The 22,885-nt window shown below is 41.7% G+C and overlaps 2 protein-coding genes across 5 annotated transcripts in view; one reads left to right on the forward strand and one right to left on the reverse strand.

Annotated features, from left to right (window-relative positions):
- Window positions 1-160: 160 nt before the first annotated feature.
- On the reverse strand, window positions 161-14,621 carry LOC124113489 (cyclin-Q-like). Its single transcript, XM_048397131.1, has 6 exons — window positions 14,497-14,621; window positions 12,566-12,663; window positions 10,149-10,234; window positions 7,431-7,563; window positions 6,721-6,948; window positions 161-1,855 (listed from the first exon to the last, which is right to left on the reverse strand). The coding sequence occupies exons 1-6, from the start codon at window positions 14,552-14,554 to the stop codon at window positions 1,769-1,771; spliced, it is 690 nt and encodes a 229-aa protein (XP_048253088.1). The 5' UTR covers window positions 14,555-14,621; the 3' UTR covers window positions 161-1,768.
- A 204-nt stretch (window positions 14,622-14,825) lies between these two features.
- The window catches only part of LOC124113488 (POC1 centriolar protein homolog A-like), a 31,300-nt gene continuing 23,240 nt past the window's right edge, over window positions 14,826-22,885 (forward strand). For all 4 annotated transcript variants that reach the window (XM_046473854.2, XM_048397126.1, XM_046473856.2 and 1 more), the window contains exons 1-6: window positions 14,826-14,971; window positions 17,066-17,150; window positions 18,144-18,223; window positions 19,517-19,608; window positions 21,033-21,141; window positions 22,796-22,866. In XM_046473854.2, coding sequence (XP_046329810.2) covers window positions 14,960-14,971; window positions 17,066-17,150; window positions 18,144-18,223; window positions 19,517-19,608; window positions 21,033-21,141; window positions 22,796-22,866 — 449 coding nt within the window. In that variant the 5' untranslated portion in view covers window positions 14,826-14,959. The remainder of the gene's footprint in view (window positions 14,972-17,065; window positions 17,151-18,143; window positions 18,224-19,516; window positions 19,609-21,032; window positions 21,142-22,795; window positions 22,867-22,885) is intronic.

A 22,885-nucleotide genomic window follows, 5' to 3' on the forward strand; every position in this document is an offset into this window, starting at 1 on the left:
AGATCAGACAGTTTTCTCCAGTTTGTATACGGCAATAATGTCTGTGCTGTAGATCAGACAGTATTCTCCAGTTTGTACACAGCAATGTCTGTGCTGTAGATCAGACAGTATTCTCCAGTTCGTATAAAGCAATAATGTCTGTGATGTAGATCAGACAGTATCTCCAGTTTGTATACGGCAATAATGTCTGTGCTGTAGATCAGACAGTATTCTCCAGTTTGTACACAGCAATGTCTGTGTTGTAGATCAGACAGTATTCTCCAGTTTGTACATGGCAATAATGTCTGTGATGTAGATCAGACAGTATTCTCCAGTTTGTACACAGCAATAATGTCTGTGTTGTAGATCAGACAGTATTCTCCAGTTCGTATACAGCAATAATGTCTGTGTTGTAGATCAGACAGTATTCTCCAGTTTGTACACAGCAATGTCTGTGATGTAGATCAGACAGTATTCTCCAGTTTGTACACAGCAATGTCTGTGTTGTAGATCAGACAGTATTCTCCAGTTCGTATACAGCAATAATGTCTGTGTTGTAGATCAGACAGTATTCTCCAGTTCGTATACAGCAATAATGTCTGTGTTGTAGATCAGACAGTATTCTCCGGTTCGTACACAGCAATGTCTGTTATGTAGATCTGACAGTATTCTCCAGATTGTACACAGCATTAATGTCTGTGTTGTAGATCAGACAGTATTCTCCAGTTCGTATACAGCAATGTCTGTGTTGTAGATCAGACAGTATTCTCCAGTTCGTACACAGCAATAATGTCTGTGTTGTAGATGAGACAGTATTCTCCAGTTTGTACACAGCAATGTCTGTGCTGTAGATCAGACAGTATTCTCCAGTTTGTACACAGCAATTTCTGTTATGTAGATCTGACAGTATTCTCCAGTTCGTACACAGCAATAATGTCTGTGCTGTAGATCAGACAGTATTCTCCAGTTCGTACACAGCAAAAATGTCTGTGTTGTAGATCAGACAGTATTCTCCAGTTCGTACACAGCAATAATGTCTGTGTTGTAGATCAGACAGTATTCTCCAGTTCTTACACAGCAATAATGTCTGTGTTGTAGATCAGACAGTATTCTCCAGTTCGTACACGGCAATAATGTCTGTGTTGTAGATCAGACAGTATTCTCCAGTTGGTATAAAGCAATAATGTCTGTGTTGTAGATCAGACAGTATTCTCCAGTTCGTACACAGCAATAATGTCTGTGATGTAGATCAGACAGTATTCTCCAGTTCGTACACGGCAATAATGTCTGTGTTGTAGATCAGACAGTATTCTCCAGTTCGTACACAGCAATAATGTCTGTGATGTAGATCAGACAGTATTCTCCAGTTCGTACACGGCAATAATGTCTGTGTTGTAGATCAGACAGTATTCTCCAGTTCGTACACAGCAATGTCTGTGTTGTAGATCAGACAGTATTCTCCGGTTCGTACACAGCAATAATGTCTGTGTTATAGATCAGACAGTATTCTCCGGTTTGTACACAGCAATAATGTCTGTGTTGTAGATCAGACAGTATTCTCCAGTTTGTACACAGCAATAATGTCTGTGTTGTAGATCAGACAGTTTTCTCTAGTTCGTACACAGCAATAATGTCTGTGATGTAGATCAGACATTATTCTCCAGTTCGTATACGGCAATGTCTGTGTTGTAGATCAGACAGTATTCTCCAGTTCATATACGGCAATGTCTGTGCTGTAGATCAGACAGTATTCTCCAGCCGTACACAGCAATAATGTATGTGTTGAAGATCAGACAGTATTCTCCAGTTCGTACACGGCAATGATGTCTGTGATGATCGTCTTGATTATGTCCAGAGTGACGTCTTCAGCAAACACCTGAAACATACCAGTAGGTTTCTAGTGAAGGAGGCAGACTGATGTAGATGGTGTCAAATGAACACGGCTACATTCTCTTAGTACATTGGAGCTGGCCGAAGGGATTGAATGTTGTTTTATGCTCAAGGGAGTGAACATTGTTTTATGCTCAAGGGATTGAACATTGTTTTATGCTCAAGGGAGTGAACATTATTTTATGCCCAAAGAAATGAATGGTCATGTACGCCCAATCGAGTGAATGCTGTTTTATGCCAAATAGCAAAAGAAATTGGCACTGATTTCCTGTTGGCCTTGCCACACTACCCAATATTTAAGGTATCATAAGGACTAGGAGAAATTAGTCATTTTTAAGGGTTGTGCTTAATGTTATCATTATAGGGAATAGTGGACTACAAATGTCAGTTTCTATTGCTGTCCAAGGGAGTGAATGTTGTTTTACACCCAATCGAGTGAATGTTGTTTATGCCCAAGGGAGTGAATGTTGTTTTATGCACAAGGGAGTGAATGTTGTTTACGCCCAAGGGAGTGAATGTTGTTTACGCCCAAGGGAGTGAATGTTGTTTTACGCCCAAGGGAGTGAATGTTGTTTTATGTACAATCGAGTGAATGTTGTTTTAAGCACAAGGGAGTGAATGTTGTTTTATGCACAAGGGAGTGAATGTTGTTTTATGCACAATCGAGTGAATGTTGTTTTAAGCACAAGGGAGTGAATGTTGTTTACGCCCAAGGGAGTGAATGTTGTTTTATGCACAAGGGAGTGAATGTTGTTTTATGCACAAGGGAGTGAATGTTGTTTTATGTACAAGGGAGTGAATGTTGTTTACGCCCAAGGGAGTGAATGTTGTTTTATGTACAAGGGAGTGAATGTTGTTTTATGCACAAGGGAGTGAATGTTGTTTTATGTACAAGGGAGTGAATGTTGTTTTATGCACAAGGGAGTGAATGTTGTTTTATGCACAAGGGAGTGAATGTTGTTTTATGCACAAGGGAGTGAATGTTGTTTTATGCACAATCGAGTGAATGTTGTTTTAAGCACAAGGGAGTGAATGTTGTTTTATACACAAGGGAGCGAATGTTGTTTTATGCACAAGGGAGCGAATGTTGTTTTATGCACAAGGGAGTGAATGTTGTTTTATGCACAAGGGAGTGAATGTTGTTTTATGCACAAGGGAGTGAATGTTGTTTTATGCACAATCGAGTGAATGTTGTTTTAAGCACAAGGGAGTGAATGTTGTTTACGCCCAAGGGAGTGAATGTTGTTTTATACACAAGGGAGCGAATGTTGTTTTATGCAACAAGGGAGCGAATGTTGTTTTATGCACAAGGGAGCGAATGTTGTTTTATGCACAAGGGAGTGAATGTTGTTTTATGCACAAGGGAGTGAATGTTGTTTTATGCACAAGGGAGTGAATGTTGTTTTATGCACAAGGGAGTGAATGTTGTTTAATGCACAATCGAGTGAATGTTGTTTTAAGCACAAGGGAGTGAATGTTGTTTTATACACAAGGGAGCGAATGTTGTTTTATGCACAATCGAGTGAATGTTGTTTTAAGCACAAGGGAGTGAATGTTGTTTTATACACAAGGGAGCGAATGTTGTTTTATGCACAAGGGAGCGAATGTTGTTTTATGCACAAGGGAGCGAATGTTGTTTTATGCACAAGGGAGTGAATGTTGTTTTATGCACAAGGGAGTGAATGTTGTTTTATGCACAAGGGAGTGAATGTTGTTTTATGCACAATCGAGTGAATGTTGTTTTAAGCACAAGGGAGTGAATGTTGTTTACGCCCAAGGGAGTAAATGTTGTTTTATACACAAGGGAGCGAATGTTGTTTTATGCAACAAGGGAGCGAATGTTGTTTTATGCACAAGGGAGCGAATGTTGTTTTATGCACAAGGGAGTGAATGTTGTTTTATGCACAAGGGAGCGAATGTTGTTTTATGCACAAGGGAGCGAATGTTGTTTTATGCACAAGGGAGTGAATGTTGTTTAATGCACAATCGAGTGAATGTTGTTTTAAGCACAAGGGAGTGAATGTTGTTTTATACACAAGGGAGCGAATGTTGTTTTATGCACAATCGAGTGAATGTTGTTTTAAGCACAAGGGAGTGAATGTTGTTTTATACACAAGGGAGCGAATGTTGTTTTATGCACAAGGGAGCGAATGTTGTTTTATGCACAAGGGAGCGAATGTTGTTTTATGCACAAGGGAGTGAATGTTGTTTTATGCACAAGGGAGTGAATGTTGTTTTATGCACAAGGGAGTGAATGTTGTTTTATGCACAATCGAGTGAATGTTGTTTTAAGCACAAGGGAGTGAATGTTGTTTACGCCCAAGGGAGTAAATGTTGTTTTATACACAAGGGAGCGAATGTTGTTTTATGCAACAAGGGAGCGAATGTTGTTTTATGCACAAGGGAGCGAATGTTGTTTTATGCACAAGGGAGTGAATGTTGTTTTATGCACAAGGGAGCGAATGTTGTTTTATGCACAAGGGAGCGAATGTTGTTTTATGCACAAGGGAGCGAATGTTGTTTTATGCACAAGGGAGTGAATGTTGTTTTATGCACAAGGGAGTGAATGTTGTTTTATGCACAAGGGAGCGAATGTTGTTTTATGCACAAGGGAGTGAATGTTGTTTTAAGCACAAGGGAGTGAATGTTGTTTTATGCACAAGGGAGTGAATGTTGTTTTATGCACAAGGGAGTGAATGTTGTTTTATGCACAATCGAGTGAATGTTGTTTTATGCACAAGGGAGCGAATGTTGTTTTATGCACAAGGGAGCAAATGTTGTTTTATGCACAAGGGAGTGAATGTTGTTTTATGCACAAGGGAGTGAATGTTGTTTTATGCACAAGGGAGCGAATGTTGTTTTATGCACAAGGGAGTGAATGTTGTTTTAAGCACAAGGGAGTGAATGTTGTTTTATGCACAAGAGAGCGAATGTTGTTTTATGCCCCAGTGGGGAACTTACCAGCCACCACGGCGTGTCAGCGTACTTGTATACGTCATCATGACAATGGTGGGTTTAAAACAGAACTTATCAGCCACCACGGCGTGTCAGCGTACTTGTATACGTCATCATGACAATGGTGGGTTTAAAACAGAACTTATCAGCCACCACGGCGTGTCAGCGTACTTGTATACGTCATCATGACAATGGTGGGTTTAAAACAGAACTTATCAGCCACCACGGCGTGTCAGCGTACTTGTATACGTCATCATGACAATGGTGGGTTTAAAACAGAACTTACCAGCCACCACGGCGTGTCAGCGTACTTGTATACGTCATCATGACAATGGTGGGTTTAAAACAGAACTTATCAGCCACCACGGCGTGTCAGCGTACTTGTATACGTCATCATGACAATGGTGGGTTTAAAACAGAACTTACCAGCCACCACGGCGTGTCAGCGTACTTGTATACATCATCATGACAATGGTGGGTTTAAAACAGAACTTACCAGCCACCACGGCGTGTCAGCGTACTTGTATACGTCATCATGACAATGGTGGGTTTAAAACAGAACTTACCAGCCACCACGGCGTGTCAGCGTACTTGTATACGTCATCATGACAATGGTGGGTTTAAAACAGAACTTATCAGCCACCACGGCGTGTCAGCGTACTTGTATACGTCATCATGACAATGGTGGGTTTAAAACAGAACTTACCAGCCACCACGGCGTGTCAGCGTACTTGTATACGTCATCATGACAATGGTGGGTTTAAAACAGAACTTATCAGCCACCACGGCGTGTCAGCGTACTTGTATACGTCATCATGAGAATGGTGGGTTTAAAACAGAACTTACCAGCCACCACGGCGTGTCAGCGTACTTGTATACATCATCATGACAATGGTGGGTTTAAAACAGAACTTACCAGCCACCACGGCGTGTCAGCGTACTTGTATACGTCATCATGACAATGGTGGGTTTCAAACAGAACTTACCAGCCACCACGGCGTGTCAGCGTACTTGTATACGTCATCATGACAATGGCGGGAGTACAACAGAACTTACCAGCCACCACGGCGTGTCAGCGTACTTGTATACGTCATCATGACAATGGTGGGTTTAAAACAGAACTTATCAGCCACCACGGCGTGTCAGCGTACTTGTATACGTCATCATGAGAATGGTGGGTTTAAAACAGAACTTACCAGCCACCACGGCGTGTCAGCGTACTTGTATACATCATCATGACAATGGTGGGTTTAAAACAGAACTTACCAGCCACCACGGCGTGTCAGCGTACTTGTATACGTCATCATGACAATGGTGGGTTTAAAACAGAACTTACCAGCCACCACGGCGTGTCAGCGTACTTGTATACGTCATCATGACAATGGTGGGTTTAAAACAGAACTTACCAGCCACCACGGCGTGTCAGCGTACTTGTATACATCATCATGACAATGGCGGGAGTACAACAGAACTTACCAGCCACCACGGCGTGTCAGCGTACTTGTATACGTCATCATGACAATGGTGGGTTTAAAACAGAACTTATCAGCCACCACGGCGTGTCAGCGTACTTGTATACGTCATCATGAGAATGGTGGGTTTAAAACAGAACTTACCAGCCACCACGGCGTGTCAGCGTACTTGTATACATCATCATGACAATGGTGGGTTTAAAACAGAACTTACCAGCCACCACGGCGTGTCAGCGTACTTGTATACGTCATCATGACAATGGTGGGTTTAAAACAGAACTTACCAGCCACCACGGCGTGTCAGCGTACTTGTATACGTCATCATGACAATGGCGGGAGTACAACAGAACTTACCAGCCACCACGGCGTGTCAGCGTACTTGTATATGTCATCATGACAATGGCGGGAGTACAACAGAACTTACCAGCCACCACGGCGTGTCGGCGTACTTGTGATACGGCACCTCGGCACCATGACATTGGAGCGCAAAAAAGAGAACAGCCACTGCCATGTGTTGTGGCTTGTATTTCAAACACATGTTGCCATGGTAACAGTCCCGAAGCAGTGACCAGGCTGTTCTAGCTACTGGCATTGCCTCCCACTTGTAGGGATCAAACCAGTCTTGCAGATACTTGAGGTTGTGCAGCATGTACTGAAAATAAAAGAAAGATTCTATTCACGCACAACATAAGTGTTTTCCTGTTGAGCCACATGGCAGATTGTGTTCGTAACAATACTTCAGGAGCCAACAAAGTCTTACAACTAGTCGAAATAAATTCCTCTACATTCAACTTAGGTGTCCCAAATGTGATGTAACGTTATAGATAAGTCACACACCAAGAGCAAAGGTTGCTGGGGACCTATTTTCTATCCTGGAATCCCCTCAGGGAGACAAGCACAGGTTGCTGGGGACCTTTATTCTATCCTGGAATCCCCTCAGGGAGACAAGCACAGGTTGCTGGGGACCTATATTCTATCCTGGAATCCCCACAGGGAGACAAGCACAGGTTGCTGGGGACCTATATTCTATCCTGAAATCCCCACAGGGAGACAAGCACAGGTTGCTGGGGACCTATAGGGTCCCCGCAATCCCAACAGGTTATATCTCCAGGGGTTACAGAAACGTATATCTACCTTGTGGGGGTGAGAGAAGACGACCTTGAACTTGAGTGTCCGAAGCACGAAGAGTTCACAATGGGCGACCGACTCCCGCAGTGCCCAGAAGGTGTCCCCCAGCTCGAGGGGGGGCTTGCTTTTGTGGAGGGTCCTGGAAGCAGAGTGAGGGGGTGAGTCGGTAGAGTGGATGCATGTGGCAAAGTGGGTGGGTGTGTGGTAGAGTGGATGGGTGTGTGGCAGAGTGGGTGGGTAGGTGGCAGAGTGGATGGGTGTGTGGCAAAGTCGGTGGGTGGGTGTTAGAGTGGATGCGTGTGTGGCAGAGTGGGTGGGTTGGTGGTAGAGTGGATGCGTGTGTGGCAAAGTGGGTGGGTTGGTGGTAGAGTGGATGCGTGTGTGGCAAAGTGGGTGGGTATGTGGTAGAGTGGATGCGTGTGTGGCAGAGTGGGTGGGTTGGTGGTAGAGTGGATGCGTGTGTGGCAGAGTGGGTGGGTGGGTGGTAGAGTGGATGTATGTGTGGCAAAGTGGGTGGGTGGGTGGGTGGTAGAGTGGATGTGTGTGTAGCAAAGTGGCAGGGTGTGGCAAATTGGGTTGGTGGTAGAGTGGATGCGTGTGTGGCAGAGTGAGTGGGTGGGTGGTAGAGTGGATGCGTGTGTGGCAAAGTGGGTGGGTGGGTGGTAGAGTGGATGCGTGTGTAGCAAAGTGGGTGAGTGTGTGGCAGAGTGGGTGGGTTGGTGGTAGAGTGGATGCGTGTGTGGCAAAGTGGGTGGGTGGGTGGTAGAGTGGATGCGTGTGTGGCAAAGTGGGTGGGTGGGTGGTAGAGTGGATGCGTGTGTAGCAAAGTGGGTGGGTTGGTGGTAGAGTGGATGCATGTGTGGCATAGTTCAGAGTGGATGGGTAGTTGAATGAATGATGACCGGTTTCTGAACTCTGTGGCAGGTGCATGCACGCGTGTGTGCGTGCATGTTCAGACAGACAAGATGATGACTGCACCTTGGAAACTAAAGAGTTATCACAAACATAAAGTCTTAACCACTGGGTCAAAGGGAGACAACTCATATAATAGAATACTTCAGCCAGCACATGAAGAGTACTAAAAGAAATCGTTATCAATCCCCACCATTTCAGGATTAGAGAGTCCTGTACACTCATGACATTCCATTCCTCAGAAACACCTCCCTTTGACGGTGGGAAAGATGTTCTGACAGGTATCAATGGCTGTGCCCTGCCGTCAAACTCAGTGACTGTTCTGACAGGTATCAATGGATGTACTCTTCTCCAAACAAACAAAGATCAGAACAGGACTGTACAGTTAAGTATTGAATAATGATATTCCACATGATCAATTTCCATCAGTGATTCAATATTATAAAGGCATTACTGAGTGGCACACACAACAAGAACCAGGTTCTGTTCATATATAATACAAATCATTAAATGTCTGATGGTACAAATGTATTTATCTCTGTAGTATGAGTTGATGACTACACCTGTCTACCTGTAGCATGAGTTGATGACTACACCTGTCTACCTGTAGCATGAGTTGATGACTACACCTGTCTACCTGTAGCATGAGTTGATGACTACACCAGTCTACCTGTAGCATGAGTTGATGATTACACCTGTCTACCTGTAGCATGAGTTGATGACTACACCTGACTACACCTGTCTACCTGTAGCATGAGTTGATGACTACACCTGTCTACCTGTAGCATGAGTTGATGACTACACCTGTCTACCTGTAGCATGAGTTGATGACTACACCTGCCTACCTGTAGCATGAGTTGATGACTACACCTGTCTACCTGTAGCATGAGTTGATGACTACACCTGTCTACCTGTAGCATGAGTTGATGACTACACCTGTCTACCTGTAGCATGAGTTGATGACTACACCTGTCTACCTGTAGCATGAGTTGATGACTACACCTGTCTACCTGTAGCATGAGTTGATGACTACACCTGTCTACCTGTAGCATGAGTTGATGACTACACTTGTCTACCTGTAGCATGAGTTGATGACTACACCTGTTTACCTGTAGCATGAGTTAATGACTACACCTGACTACCTGTAGCATGAGTGAATGACTACACCTGACTACCTGTAGCATGAGTTGATGATTACACCTGTCTACCTGTAGCATGAGTTGATGACTACACCTGCCTACCTGTAGCATGAGTTAATGACTACACCTGACTACCTGTAGCATGAGTTGATGACTACACCTGTCTACCTGTAGCATGAGTTGATGACTACACCTGTCTACCTGTAGCATGAGTTGATGACTACACCTGTCTACCTGTAGCATGAGTTGATGACTACAACTGACTACCTGTAGCATGAGTTGATGACTACACCTGTCTACCTGTAGCATGAGTTGATGACTACACCTGTCTACCTGTAGCATGAGTTGATGATTACACCTGTCTACCTGTAGCATGAGTTGATGACTACACCTGTCTACCTGTAGCATGAGTTGATGACTACACCTGTCTACCTGTAGCATGAGTTGATGACTACACCTGTCTACCTGTAGCATGAGTTGATGACTACACCTGTCTACCTGTCGCATGAGTTGATGACTACACCTGTCTACCTGTAGCATGAGTTGATGACTACACCTGACTACACCTGTCTACCTGTAGCATGAGTTGATGACTACACCTGACTACCTGTAGCATGAGTTGATGACTACACCTGTCTACCTGTAGCATGAGTTGATGACTACACCTGTCTACCTGTAGCATGAGTTGATGACATCCCTCAGTTTCAGGTGTTCTTCCTCCACTTTGCCGGCCAGGTAAATACAGGTGGTGCCAATCAGCTGGGAAAAACAAATATTGAATAAGAAGTGAGTGAGTGAGTATGGTTTTACACCACTCTTAGCAATATTCCAGCAATATCATGGCAGGGGACACCAGAAATGGGCTTCACACATTGTACCCAAGTGGGGAATCGGACCCAGGTCTTTGGCGTGACGAGCGAATGCTTTAACCACTTGACTACCCCACTGCGCCAAAATATTGAAGAAAAACATTACAACCCAATGCACAGCCGCCACTGATATATGATCTCAGGAATGGTAGGCCGACTACAATGGGAAAAGTGGATTGAAGGTGAAGTCGAATTGAAAATTGTTAACATATCCCGGGATAGTATTTACACTGTCAGGTAGTTTTTCTCAGGGTCATAAATAAGGGCGTGAGGTATTACATTTCAGTTCATTCTTATCGTATCACAATATCACTTTTTCATGTTCGATATATTGGGTGATTTCAAATTGGGATTTTTATCATGTGTTTAAAGTTATATACTTGCCAAAAGCCTTCACTGCCCAGGAGCGAGCATCCGGGGCCCCAAGATGGCTGCGTATTTTTTTAATGAGTAAAACATTCTGTTGTACCAGCATTTTGTTTTGTTCCATGTATGAACTTCAGTTAATACCTTAATGTATCAGATTGCTTCTGAATTAAAAATTTAGAATTATACAGTATATTGTGATATGTATTGCAATACGGCTTGGTGCTTTGCAAAATATTGTGATACACTTTAAACCTCCAATACCCATCCAAACTCATAAAACATTGACAGAACAAACAGCATATATCTTGAATATTTATCCTTTCCCTTCGGTGGATCAACATTATCAACTATTCAAATCGCTAATATCACCAATATTTGAACTACAGCTGTCAGGCTTAAGGTTTCATGGAGGCAACGTCGGTTGAAAGAGAGCATCTAAAGTCTATTATTTGTATTAGGTGAAGAATTCAACACTTAGTATGTTTGTGTATGGTGAAATTGGAATAGAACCACTGTTAGGCTAATACAGATCGTGAAACATGGATCAAAAGTTCCTAACTGTAATGATAATAAGTACATGTATGCCACATGATGCCACACCAGATTCAGCAGTGGAATGGTCTGATTTATACGGAAGCCTTTTAGGGCCATTTAAAAAAAAATAAATTCAATACTATCTTGAAATTTCAAGATACTAAGTTGAAATTTCAAGATACAGAAGTTGATACTATCTTGAAATTTCAACTTAATATCTCGAAATTTCAACTTCTGTATCTTGAAGTTTCAAGATTGTATCTTGAAATTTCAACTTAGTTTCTTGAAATTTCAACTTAGTTTCTTGAAATTTCAAGATAGTATCTAGAAATTTCAACTTCTGTATCTTGATATTTCAAGATACTATAAAAAACAAAACAAAAACAAATGGCCCTAAAAGGCTTCCGTAGAATTAAGATTCTTCATAATGAATACACAATGACATTTAAGAAAGTGGTCAAATGTAACAAATGTTACACAATGTTACATTTGGGATAACACATTCTTTATGTACTTTTTCGTGTTCTAGTACTTTTTGGGTTGAGTCACATCTGGGATTCAAACTCACACTCTCAGAGTCAGTTTTGAACTCTAATGGGGGCAATACAAGATATTGAGAACAGATGACCTTCACCTTGGAAATCTACTGTTCCGTGTGTTCCAACTAGAACAGTGAGTGAGTGAGTGAGTTTGGTTTTACGCCGCTTTTAGCAATATTCCAGCAATATCACGGCGGGGGACACCAGAAAGGGGCTTCACACATTGTACCCATGTCGGGAATCGAACCCGGGTCTTCGGCGTGACGAGTGAACGCTTTAACCACTAGGCTACCCGACCGCCCCCCCAACTAGAACAGACCCGTGAAGATCCGGAGTAGAATAGGTCTTCAGCAACCCATGCTTGCTGTAAAAGGTGACTGTGCTTGTCGTAAAAGGCGACTAACGGGATCGGGTGGTCAGGCTCGCTGACTTGGTTGATGCATGTCATTGATCCCAATTGCGTGGATCGATACTCGTGATATTAATCACTGGATTGTCTGGTCCAGACTCGATTATTTACAGACCGCCGTCATATGTGTGGAATATTGCTGAGTGCAGCGTTAAACAACAAACAAACAAACAAACAAATCCACCTAGAACCTGGGTCAATGAGAATGACGTGTGCAAATTGTTGCTTATTTATATGATATATAAAATATACATTTTTAAATCACTCTTGCGTTTCTTTTTTGGCAAAGTATAGTTTCAAAGAAATTGAGAAGCAGACATGTACTAAGGGAGACAACTCTTCATTATTGTAGCCTATACATACAACTTACATAAGGATCATAGTCGTTGAGTGAGTTCTCCTTGAAGAACTTGTGATACAACACACAAGCAGTTGCCAGGGGAACGCTCTTGATGTGCAGCTTCACTCCTGCCAAGACAAACAGAATACAAATATATATATTGTAAATTTGTAACTTTGGACTCCGCTAGGCCTGAAATCTAATTGGGTATAGCCAGCAGCTTGGTACATATCTTTAGATGTGGGAAAACCTGTGTTGTATATATAATACCGGTATGGATTCGATGTATGTCACGAGTATGGCTGTTGGCGTGTTAAGTAACCTTGATTTAATGTGACTACCATGATTTTAACATTGTAAGATATTTTCATTTCAATTTTAGACCACACACACTCACCCATCCCCCATCAATCCGTGCTGGTATAAAGATAGACATCGATTGATCTTTGTAACCAATTAGTGCTAATAAATCAGAATTGTCTACAGTCACTCAGCTCTCAAAACAACATGCAACTGAAGTAAATTATTTCATAATGTATGCCAACAGTCAGTCCAGGCATAACAAAACACTCAGCCATGTGTATAGTGTCCTATAACATGTTCACAAGTGACACAGATTCACAGAGTCTATGACATGTCGCTTCATCTTTGTAGTGCTATTTCAAGAATGCAACAGGATATTGTGATTTGGAGAAAATATACTAACAAACGAACCAATTTCGAACACTGCACTAAAATATGTGCCTGCTCTCTTTTGCTCAATAGAATTTATACAGACCTTGGGTTGGGCCTAAAACTGACGCCCAAGCAATAGGCAAGATTAATATTACATTAATTATGAACAGTATTTTTCCAATTAGTTGGAATTTTTTTACGTACTTGTTTGAAAGTAACCTAACTAACCTGATTTTTTCTAATTACCGTTATGCTAATGAATGATGTACATGTGGTGTGTGGAACTAAAGTCACAAGCAATTCAACAAGGTTGTTCTTTTGCAAATTCAACAAGGTTGTTTTAATGCAAAAACTTTTTGTATCATGAACATTTCTTCAGACTGGTCTGGAGTCCATTTTGTTTCAAGTCATAGTCTTGATCTGACAGTATTTAATGCCACATGTAAGCTGTAACATTGCTCATTTGCTTTTCAAGTCCCATCATAATTTCTGTGCAGCATACATTTAAGAAAGAAAAACACAATAACAACAACAGATCCATATGTCTTAATATCCACAGACAATATGCACGTAACACTTTGACAAAGGAGATCCAGAGTTCCTAATGACAGAATAGTGTTCAAATAAACATTTCCTTTGTTTTAAGTCTTGTCTTGAAAATGGTTTATAATGTTCGAGAACAGATGGTTTTATCTGGTAAGGTTTTATCTGGTAAGAGTTTAAGAACGAACAGTAGGGCCTACCTAGAGTCTGCATCTGTGAGTGAGTGAGTGAGTATGGTTTTACGCCGCTTTTAGCAATATTCCAGCAATATCACGGCGGGGGACACCAGAAATGGGCTTCACACATTGTACCCATGTCAGGAATCGAACTCGGGTCTTCGGCGTGACGAGTGAACGCTTTAACCACTAGACTACCCGATCGCCCCCTTTCCATCTTTGAGGTTGTAGGAGATGTCTTTGGTGAGACGACTGTACAGTTTATTTACCTATGTAAACGGCTTTATAAGTATGCATTGCCGCTCAATCCTTTTGATTATATATATTTGTGTGTGTGTGTGTGTGTGTGTGTGTGTGTGTGTGGTGGGGGGTATACGGGCGGTAGCCTTAGTCAGGAATTTGTCTACCCATTGGTCATCTAATAACCCAAGTTCGATTTTCTTTTGCGAGCATGAGATGTTTGTCGTCTGGTTGCTGTAGCCTACAAGACGATAGTCTGCTTTGAAATGCATGAAGTATCATCTGAGTTAGCCTGCCGTGAACGTTACATCAGTCGTGATGCATTACCTGATTCAGTCATAAATCGCACAACGCGAAAATGAACACGTTTTTCTACTTCTGTCATGTCTTCAACTTTCACGCGTGGACTTTTTAACAATATTCCTACTTTTCAGAATAACTCCAGGATAACACGCGAGTATGGGAGAAATCGTTATTTTGAAACTGAAACTGTATGGATCTATGTCCCCAGATCTCATAAACAAGAATTTATCTTTGATAGACAGCTGTAACCACTCTGGCATACAGTGGTTGAGAAATTAGGGACTTTGAAGTTTTGAACATATCCCGGACAATGAATATTTTGTGAAATAATTTACAAAACACTCGTCCGTACAGGAAGCGGATATTAGTTCCGTCGTCATGCGCAATTGTGACACTTAGCGCCATAATTTGAAAGTCGTTGCTACATGATCAGGCCTGAATTCCATTGGTATTTGGTGCACGAAAGAGGAAATAGCAGATAGTAAAAATGACAACACTCGTAAGTACGGTTAGGGAAAGTTGATAACTAAATCTGTTGACAATGCATTCAAAGTTTGAAACTGAAACAATATTCACTCGGCTTCCTTTTCACAAAATATTTGACAGCTGAGCCCCTAAATGCCATATATTTTCTATTATTCGAGATTATTTATCATGTTCTCTTTTGTAACAAGCTTCAATGATGGCAAGTAAATGTTTGTACAAAAAACTAGAGAGAAAAGAATTTAAATAAAATGTCAACAAAGCTGAATCGTTCATTCTTGGGAATGTTTACAAACATGTCGTGACATGCACACATGACATTCGACTCTTTGAGATCAGCTGTAATTTGACATTATGGAAAAATAGTAAATCATATTATTTAAGCATCTGCATTTGACATTTATGTATCTTAGCCTGTACCAAGCATGTTTGATTCTATATTTTTAGCTGGTGCTGTAATATACTCATATGTTATTCACATTTGGGTATGGAATATATTTTGATCCCTTGGGTATTTATAAACCAGTGAGTTGACAATCTTTTTAAAATATTTCAGCTAAAGAATTCAGTTTAAAGTTGTTCGATTAATTTCCATCTGTTCATCAGGTCTGGAGGTAACACCAGATTTCATCGTGTAGGAGAGATTTAATTTGGCCTACCTTTGGAATACAGTATCACAAACTTTTCAAACACATCACAATAACGTATGACACAGTTTGTAGTATTTTGTTGCCAGCTAAAAATGTTATGAATTTAATGTTATGAAATGATTATTATTTGAATGATATGAAGTGATTACTGCTAATACAAGTAAAGGCTGCAATTACGTGCATTGTGTTTTGTTTGATCCAAGATGGCGGATGTTTCCAATCAGAAATGTATATCATGAAAAACATTTATGACAGAACTGATTTTTCCGGTCCCTTGTAGTTCGTTATATTCATGTTCTACTGTGATTAATCAATCAACATGATCAACTCATCATTGATTAATCCTTTGATCGATGTTTTTCGCAACTCAGCGGTCCATCCCTCTTTTGCTACTCTGCCACGTGCATATCACATATCAACATGGAATACATTCACCACATCAGACCTAGATTTATGACCCAATCTTATGTAAAATAATTACCCCAGACACCATGGACACAATGCAAACCACCGATTGCTATATATCCTTGACTCCCTCAGAGGGAGAGTTAAACATTATTGCATAGTCTTTGTCAGGTAATCTGAGTGGTTCTACCACTAATTCTACCTGTAATAAAGGTGTAGGGTTATTCCATGAAACATGGATAACAAGAAGGGAGTAGTAATTGCTGTATTATGTGCAATTTGCCTGAAAAATCGTTGCATTCCATTCACACTCTGGCTTGGATTCCATGAAATCTTGAAATTGACAGGTCACACCATGTAGATACTGAGATAGGCCCTACCTCCAGTAAACATGGTAAAAATGTCCGGCTTGTCTGCAGGCTAAAACGCGGCTGTTCAGTCATATTCAGTTCCATTGGGAATCATATTGTACCAGCAGGCTCAATCATTCCCAGTAATCTACAGGTTAATGTTGAACCACATCATAGATCAGGGTTGTTATCTTGCTTAATTTAACTCGCAACAGAGAATGTAAACACAAGATTGACAGCTGCGAGGTGTGAGTAACCGTGATATAGGTCAAGTTCTCCATCATCCAAGTTCGGGGTGGAGAGGCATTTATTTTGATGTTATTATTGTTTACTGGGGGTAATTGCTAACTAACTAATACCACTTACACATGTTACATGTATAATAGAATGTTAATTCAAAAGGTTTGTTATAGAAATATATTTGTTTAGCATTTTGAAACTGAAGCGTTCAGTTCAAAATAAAGATAAAGAGGTATCTACCCTACAGTGGGACTACATCAAATTTCAAAACACAGTCGGTTTATCTTGTAAGAGTATCCCAGATGTGTGGATCACCGGATTGTCTGGTCCAGATTTGATTCTTTTCAGGCTGCTGTCATGTAGCTGGAATATTGCTGAGTCTTGTGTTAAACAAAAAGAGAACAAAAACAAATGTCTCTTACAACATATCATAGATTAGTATTAAACTTGTTGATATGTTCCCAGGAAGATCCATCCTTGGAGAGGCACTTCCGGGGTCACCGCGACACGATCACCGCGGTGGACTTCAGCCCCAACATGACACAGCTGGGTGAGAACCATTTCTTCTTCTCATTATGAAATGGATGTTATTGTGTTGGGTTTAATGAATAGGGTTGTACATGTCTCTCTTGGATGGGCGGTGACATGGGTCTCCTAGAACTTTGTCTAAGGTGCCGCAGCTTGCTGTGCAGAGTTCCGCCCCTTGGCCATGGCAGGAGAACCGAATATCATGTGTTTGAATTCCAGATCGCCCCTAACATGTGCCTAGGTTTATCAGCACCATACATGCTCGTTTGTTTCACCAAAGTGGTTAACATCTGGGCCCTGCATCACTTGGGCTTTCCTCCGCGCAGGCTTCCGTGGTTTTCAAGCTCAGGGGACGTTCAGTAATAATTTGGGGGTGTCCCCCAATGGCAATGTAACTTTCATTTCCAGACATTTGACTGATTTCACAACCCTGAACATGCTCAGCAGCCTGTAGGCTATATGGACATATTGAAGACAATCCATCACTGACACTGCAGGCTGTATGTTATATTGAAGACAGAACTCAAAAACCACGAGAGCTATCTTTACCAAACATGACACATAGATAGGTCTTGTGGTGAACTGATGCCTTTTGATAGTTTGGGATATTTGAAAAATTTATTTTTTGAGTTTGCATGGCATTGACTTTGATTTAAACAGGAAATGGCGGTAGTGTTCCTTTCCGGAGCAGATCTTGAAAACCATACAATATTTCTTCACCAAACTTGGCACATAGATAGGTCTAGTGGTAAACTGGTGCCTTTTGACAGTATATGATTTAAAAGAAATATTATGAAGTTTCCATAGCAACCACTTTGACTGTCTTTATGATATCTGGCAAAACCTCCCATATTGCTGACTCAGCTGCAAGTGTTGTTACTATTGACATACTCCCTCCAATATCGAATGACTTAGGATAAAGTCTCAGTATCTCATGACATGATGGAGATGCTTTGCATCCAGAAATTAACATATTGTTCTGATCATGGTAAACGCAACTTGTGAATTGTTTCAGCCTCTGGGTCAATGGATTCTTGTCTGATGGTGTGGAACTTTAAGCCAAAGATGAGGGCTTACAGATTTGTAGGCCACAAGGTGTGTATATGATGCAGGACAAGGAACTAACAACATGAACAAACTCATCATCTCACTTGCTTCTTTTTTTTCCCCCATTTGAAAAATGTTTTTTTTATAGCGATCAGCATGTCCGTCCGTCTGTTTTCTGTTTCCGGAGCAGAACTCCAAAACCGTTGAATATTTCTGGATGAAGCTTACAATGCAGATCAGGCTAGTGGTGAACTGGTGCCTTTTGATAATTTGGGATTTTAGTTTTTTAAATTTTGTTTTATTAATATGACCAGTTGGACTTCACTGAAAATGAGGGAAGTGCTTGATTCCGGGGCAGAACTCCAAAACCGTTAAATATTTCTAGATACAACAATTTAACCAAAATCTATCGTCTAACTTTGAAAATGATCATACATGAGGAAGGTAACCATTACTGTAATCTGATTAGCTGACTTAGGTCACATGCTTGAATTTGACCAATCATGATCTTTATGGCAGATTACGGCAAAAACGAGAGTGATTAGAAACCAATTTCTATCCAATAAAAACACATGTTGCAACAGACATCTTCTTCCAAGCTCAGCGGGGGCACAGGTGGCCCAGTCGTCTAAGGCGCCACGATTCACTGTGCAGAGTTGCGTCCCTTGGGCACGCCAGAAACCTATGATTGTGGGTTCGAATCCCGGTGGGCCCTGATTATGTTTCTAGGTTTGTCAGCACCAATCCCGTGCTTGTGGGTTTCACTGAAGTGGTAAACGTCTGAGACCCGCATCACTTCGGGCTTTCCTCCCACATTAAGCTGACACGCCGTGATATAACTGTAATACTGTTAAAAGCGGCGTTAAACCCAACTTACTCACTCACTCCAAGCTCCGCAATGTCTGAACAACAAACATCTTCTTCCTAGCTCTGCCCTTGTCTGTGCAGAGTTATGTCCCTTGGGCACGCCAGAAAACCCAACTCACTCACTCACTATCTCCGCCCATGTCTGTGGCCCAGTAGTAAAGTGTAAAACCCCCATGTGATGGCTGTCACTGTAGATAAATGCTTCATGGGATTTCTAAGAATATTACATATCACAATCTAACTGATGTCAACCTGTTTGATATAGTTGTAGCAAATATGAAGAAACAGTTACTTAAGTTTTAGTTTCTAAATATTCCTCCGTATGGCAATTAACATCAATTAACATGCAGTGGTGCAGTTGTCACAGTGCAATAGTGAGCCATGCTCTGCTCAACTCCTGTCTTGATATTAAGGGATGAGTTCGTCAGGTAACCATGACAACATGGTCTGCTACATGTGATGTTTGTGCTGCAGGATGCAGTCATGTCTGTCCAGTTCTCCCCGTCCGGTCACCTCGTGGCATCAGCGTCCAGGGACAAGACAGTGCGACTCTGGATACCAAGTGTGTAAGTCCATGGAGATAGTTGCTGCCATGATATTTGTGTAGTATCAGTACGTATACCGACATCAGTACATAAACCATCAGTACGTATACCGACATCAGTACATATACCGACAGCAGTACATATACCATCAGTTCATATACCGACATCAGTTCATATACCATCACTACATATACTGACAGCAGTACATATACCGACATCAGTACATATACCAACATCTGTACATATACCGACAGCAGTACGTATATCAACATCAGTTCATATACCGACAGCAGTTCATATACCGACAGCAGTTCATATACCGACAGCAGTACATATACCGACATCTGTACATATACCGACATCAGTACATATACCGACAGCAGTACATATACCGACAGCAGTTCATATACCGACAGCAGTTCATATACCGACAGCAGTACGTATATCAACATCAGTTCGATATACCGACAGCAGTACATATACCGACTACCAACATCAGAACATATACTGACATCAGTTCATATACCGACATCAGTTCATATACCATCACTACATATACCGACAGCAGTACATATACCGACATCTGTACATATACCGACAGCAGTACGTATATCGACATCAGTTCATATACCGACAGCAGTACATATACCGACATCTGAACATATACCGACAGCAGTTCATATACCGACAGCAGTACATATACTGACAGCAGTACATATACCAACAGCAGTACATATACCAACAGCAGTTCATATACCAACAGCAGTTCATATACCGACAGCAGTTCATATACAGACATCAGTACATATACCAACAGCAGTACATATACAGACAGCAGTTCATATACCAACAGCAGTTCATATACCGACAGCAGTTCATATACCGACAGCAGTTCATATACAGACATCAGTACATATACCGACATCAGTTCATATACCGACAGCAGTACGTATACCGACATCAGTACATATACAGACATCAGTACATATACCGACTACCAACATCAGAACATATACTGACATCAGTTCATATACCGACATCAGTTCATATGCCGATCTGTACGTATACCGACAGCAGTACATAAACTGACATCAGTACATATACCGACTACCAACATCAGAACATATATAGTTATACTACTGTGACAGCAGAATGTTAGGTGTAGACTCTTTTCCCATCAGCCTTCTAAGTTTGTATTTTTCTAGGGAGCCAAGCGGCTCTTAACATGAATATTTAAGGAGTCAGACCTAAGTTTTTATGAGCCAACAGATATCTTAAACAGATATTGTCACCAGTTATGTTTCTTTTAGGTAGCCAAGTGGCGAGCATTTCATACATTTAGATCACCAATCATAGATTTAAATCACATTTGGCCACCAAAATAGTCGCTACTTAATGCTCCTTATTATGTCTTCATCATGACTGAAATGAAGTTTTGTTTCCAGGAAAGGAGAATCGACTGTATTCAAAGCTCACACAGCAACGGTCCGTAGTGTGGACTTCTCTAGCGATGGGCAGACTCTGTGTACAGCATCTGATGACAAGACCATCAAGGTGACAAGACACACACACACACAAACCACACGCACACACACACACCACACCACACACACCAGACGCGCGCACGCACACACACACACAGCATCTGATGACAAGACCATCAAGGTGACAAGACACACACACACACAAACCACACGCACACACACACACCACACCACACACACCAGACGCGCGCACGCACACACACACAGCATCTGATGACAAGACCATCAAGGTGACAAGACACACACACACACAAACCACACGCACACACACACACCACACCACACCACACACACCAGACGCGCGCACGCACACACACACACAGCATCTGATGACAAGACCATCAAGGTGACAAGACACACACACACACAAACCACACGCACACACACACACCACACCACACACACCAGACGCGCGCACGCACACACACACACAGCATCTGATGACAAGACCATCAAGGTGACAAGACACACACACACACAAACCACACGCACACACACACACCACACCACACACACCAGACGCGCGCACGCACACACACACACAGCATCTGATGACAAGACCATCAAGGTGACAAGACACATGCACACACGCACACACACACACCACACACACCACACACACACACACACACACACACCACACCACACCACACCACACACACACACACACACACACACGCATACTAAACATTTACTACAAATGTTTCAAAGATGCTTTGCTAAAAGATGAAGGGCACTGACTGTACTTAATCCTGTGATAAAGTACACTTTTTTAGTTACCCAAGCGTCCTGATGCTTTAACTATATTAGTTAAGGGCAAAACTATACTTTATTACACTACACATGGTGTAGAGAAAACTTTATTTCTTAAATAGCACTCACAACACATAACACACATAACAAGAACACACAATACATACACACTCACTACACACACAACACTCACAGACACCCTACATACACATTCATTACGCACACACAATACACTTACAGACAACACACTACACATGTATAACACTCACAACACACATAATATACTACACACATATACACACACATCACTCTAACACATACACACACTACTCAAACACAACAAACTCACAAACACAACAAACTCACAAACACAACACACAATACAACACACACAATGCATACACACTCAATACATGCAACACACACACCACACACAGACACACACAAGAGGGAGCACGGGTAGCCTAGTGGTTAAAGCGTTCGCTCGTCACGCCGAAGACCCGGGTTCGATTCCCAACATGCATACAATGTGTGAAGCCCATTTCTGGTGTCCCCCACCGTGATATTGCTGGAATATTGCTAATAGTGGCGTAAAACCAGACTCACTCACTCACTCGTGTACAAAAGAAATGTTAAGATACTACTAAAACCAGTATCTCACACGAAACTGGAAGTACTATCTCATGGAAAGGGAGATAATTCAGTTGTCAAACAAAAGTGAAGATCACTAGAAAAAATAACTGCACATGTTTAGAGATCACAGTGTTGTCAAAATCTTGAAGTTACTTTCTGTTGTGACACAAGTTGCTTAAATACCCAAGAAATTGTTTTTATCAGAAGTGTATCATGTTTATAGCATTGTTTATTATGACCTCTGTGACACTCCTGTGACATTTCTGTTCTGATTACAGCTGTGGACGGTTCACCGCCAGAAGTTCATCTTCTCCCTAACACAACACATGAACTGGGTCCGCTGTGCCAGGTACGTCCAACGCCCACAG

The sequence above is a fragment of the Haliotis rufescens genome, unplaced genomic scaffold (assembly GCF_023055435.1).
Source record: "Haliotis rufescens isolate VD_foot unplaced genomic scaffold, xgHalRufe1.0.p SCAF_16, whole genome shotgun sequence".
NCBI lineage: Eukaryota > Metazoa > Mollusca > Gastropoda > Lepetellida > Haliotidae > Haliotis > Haliotis rufescens.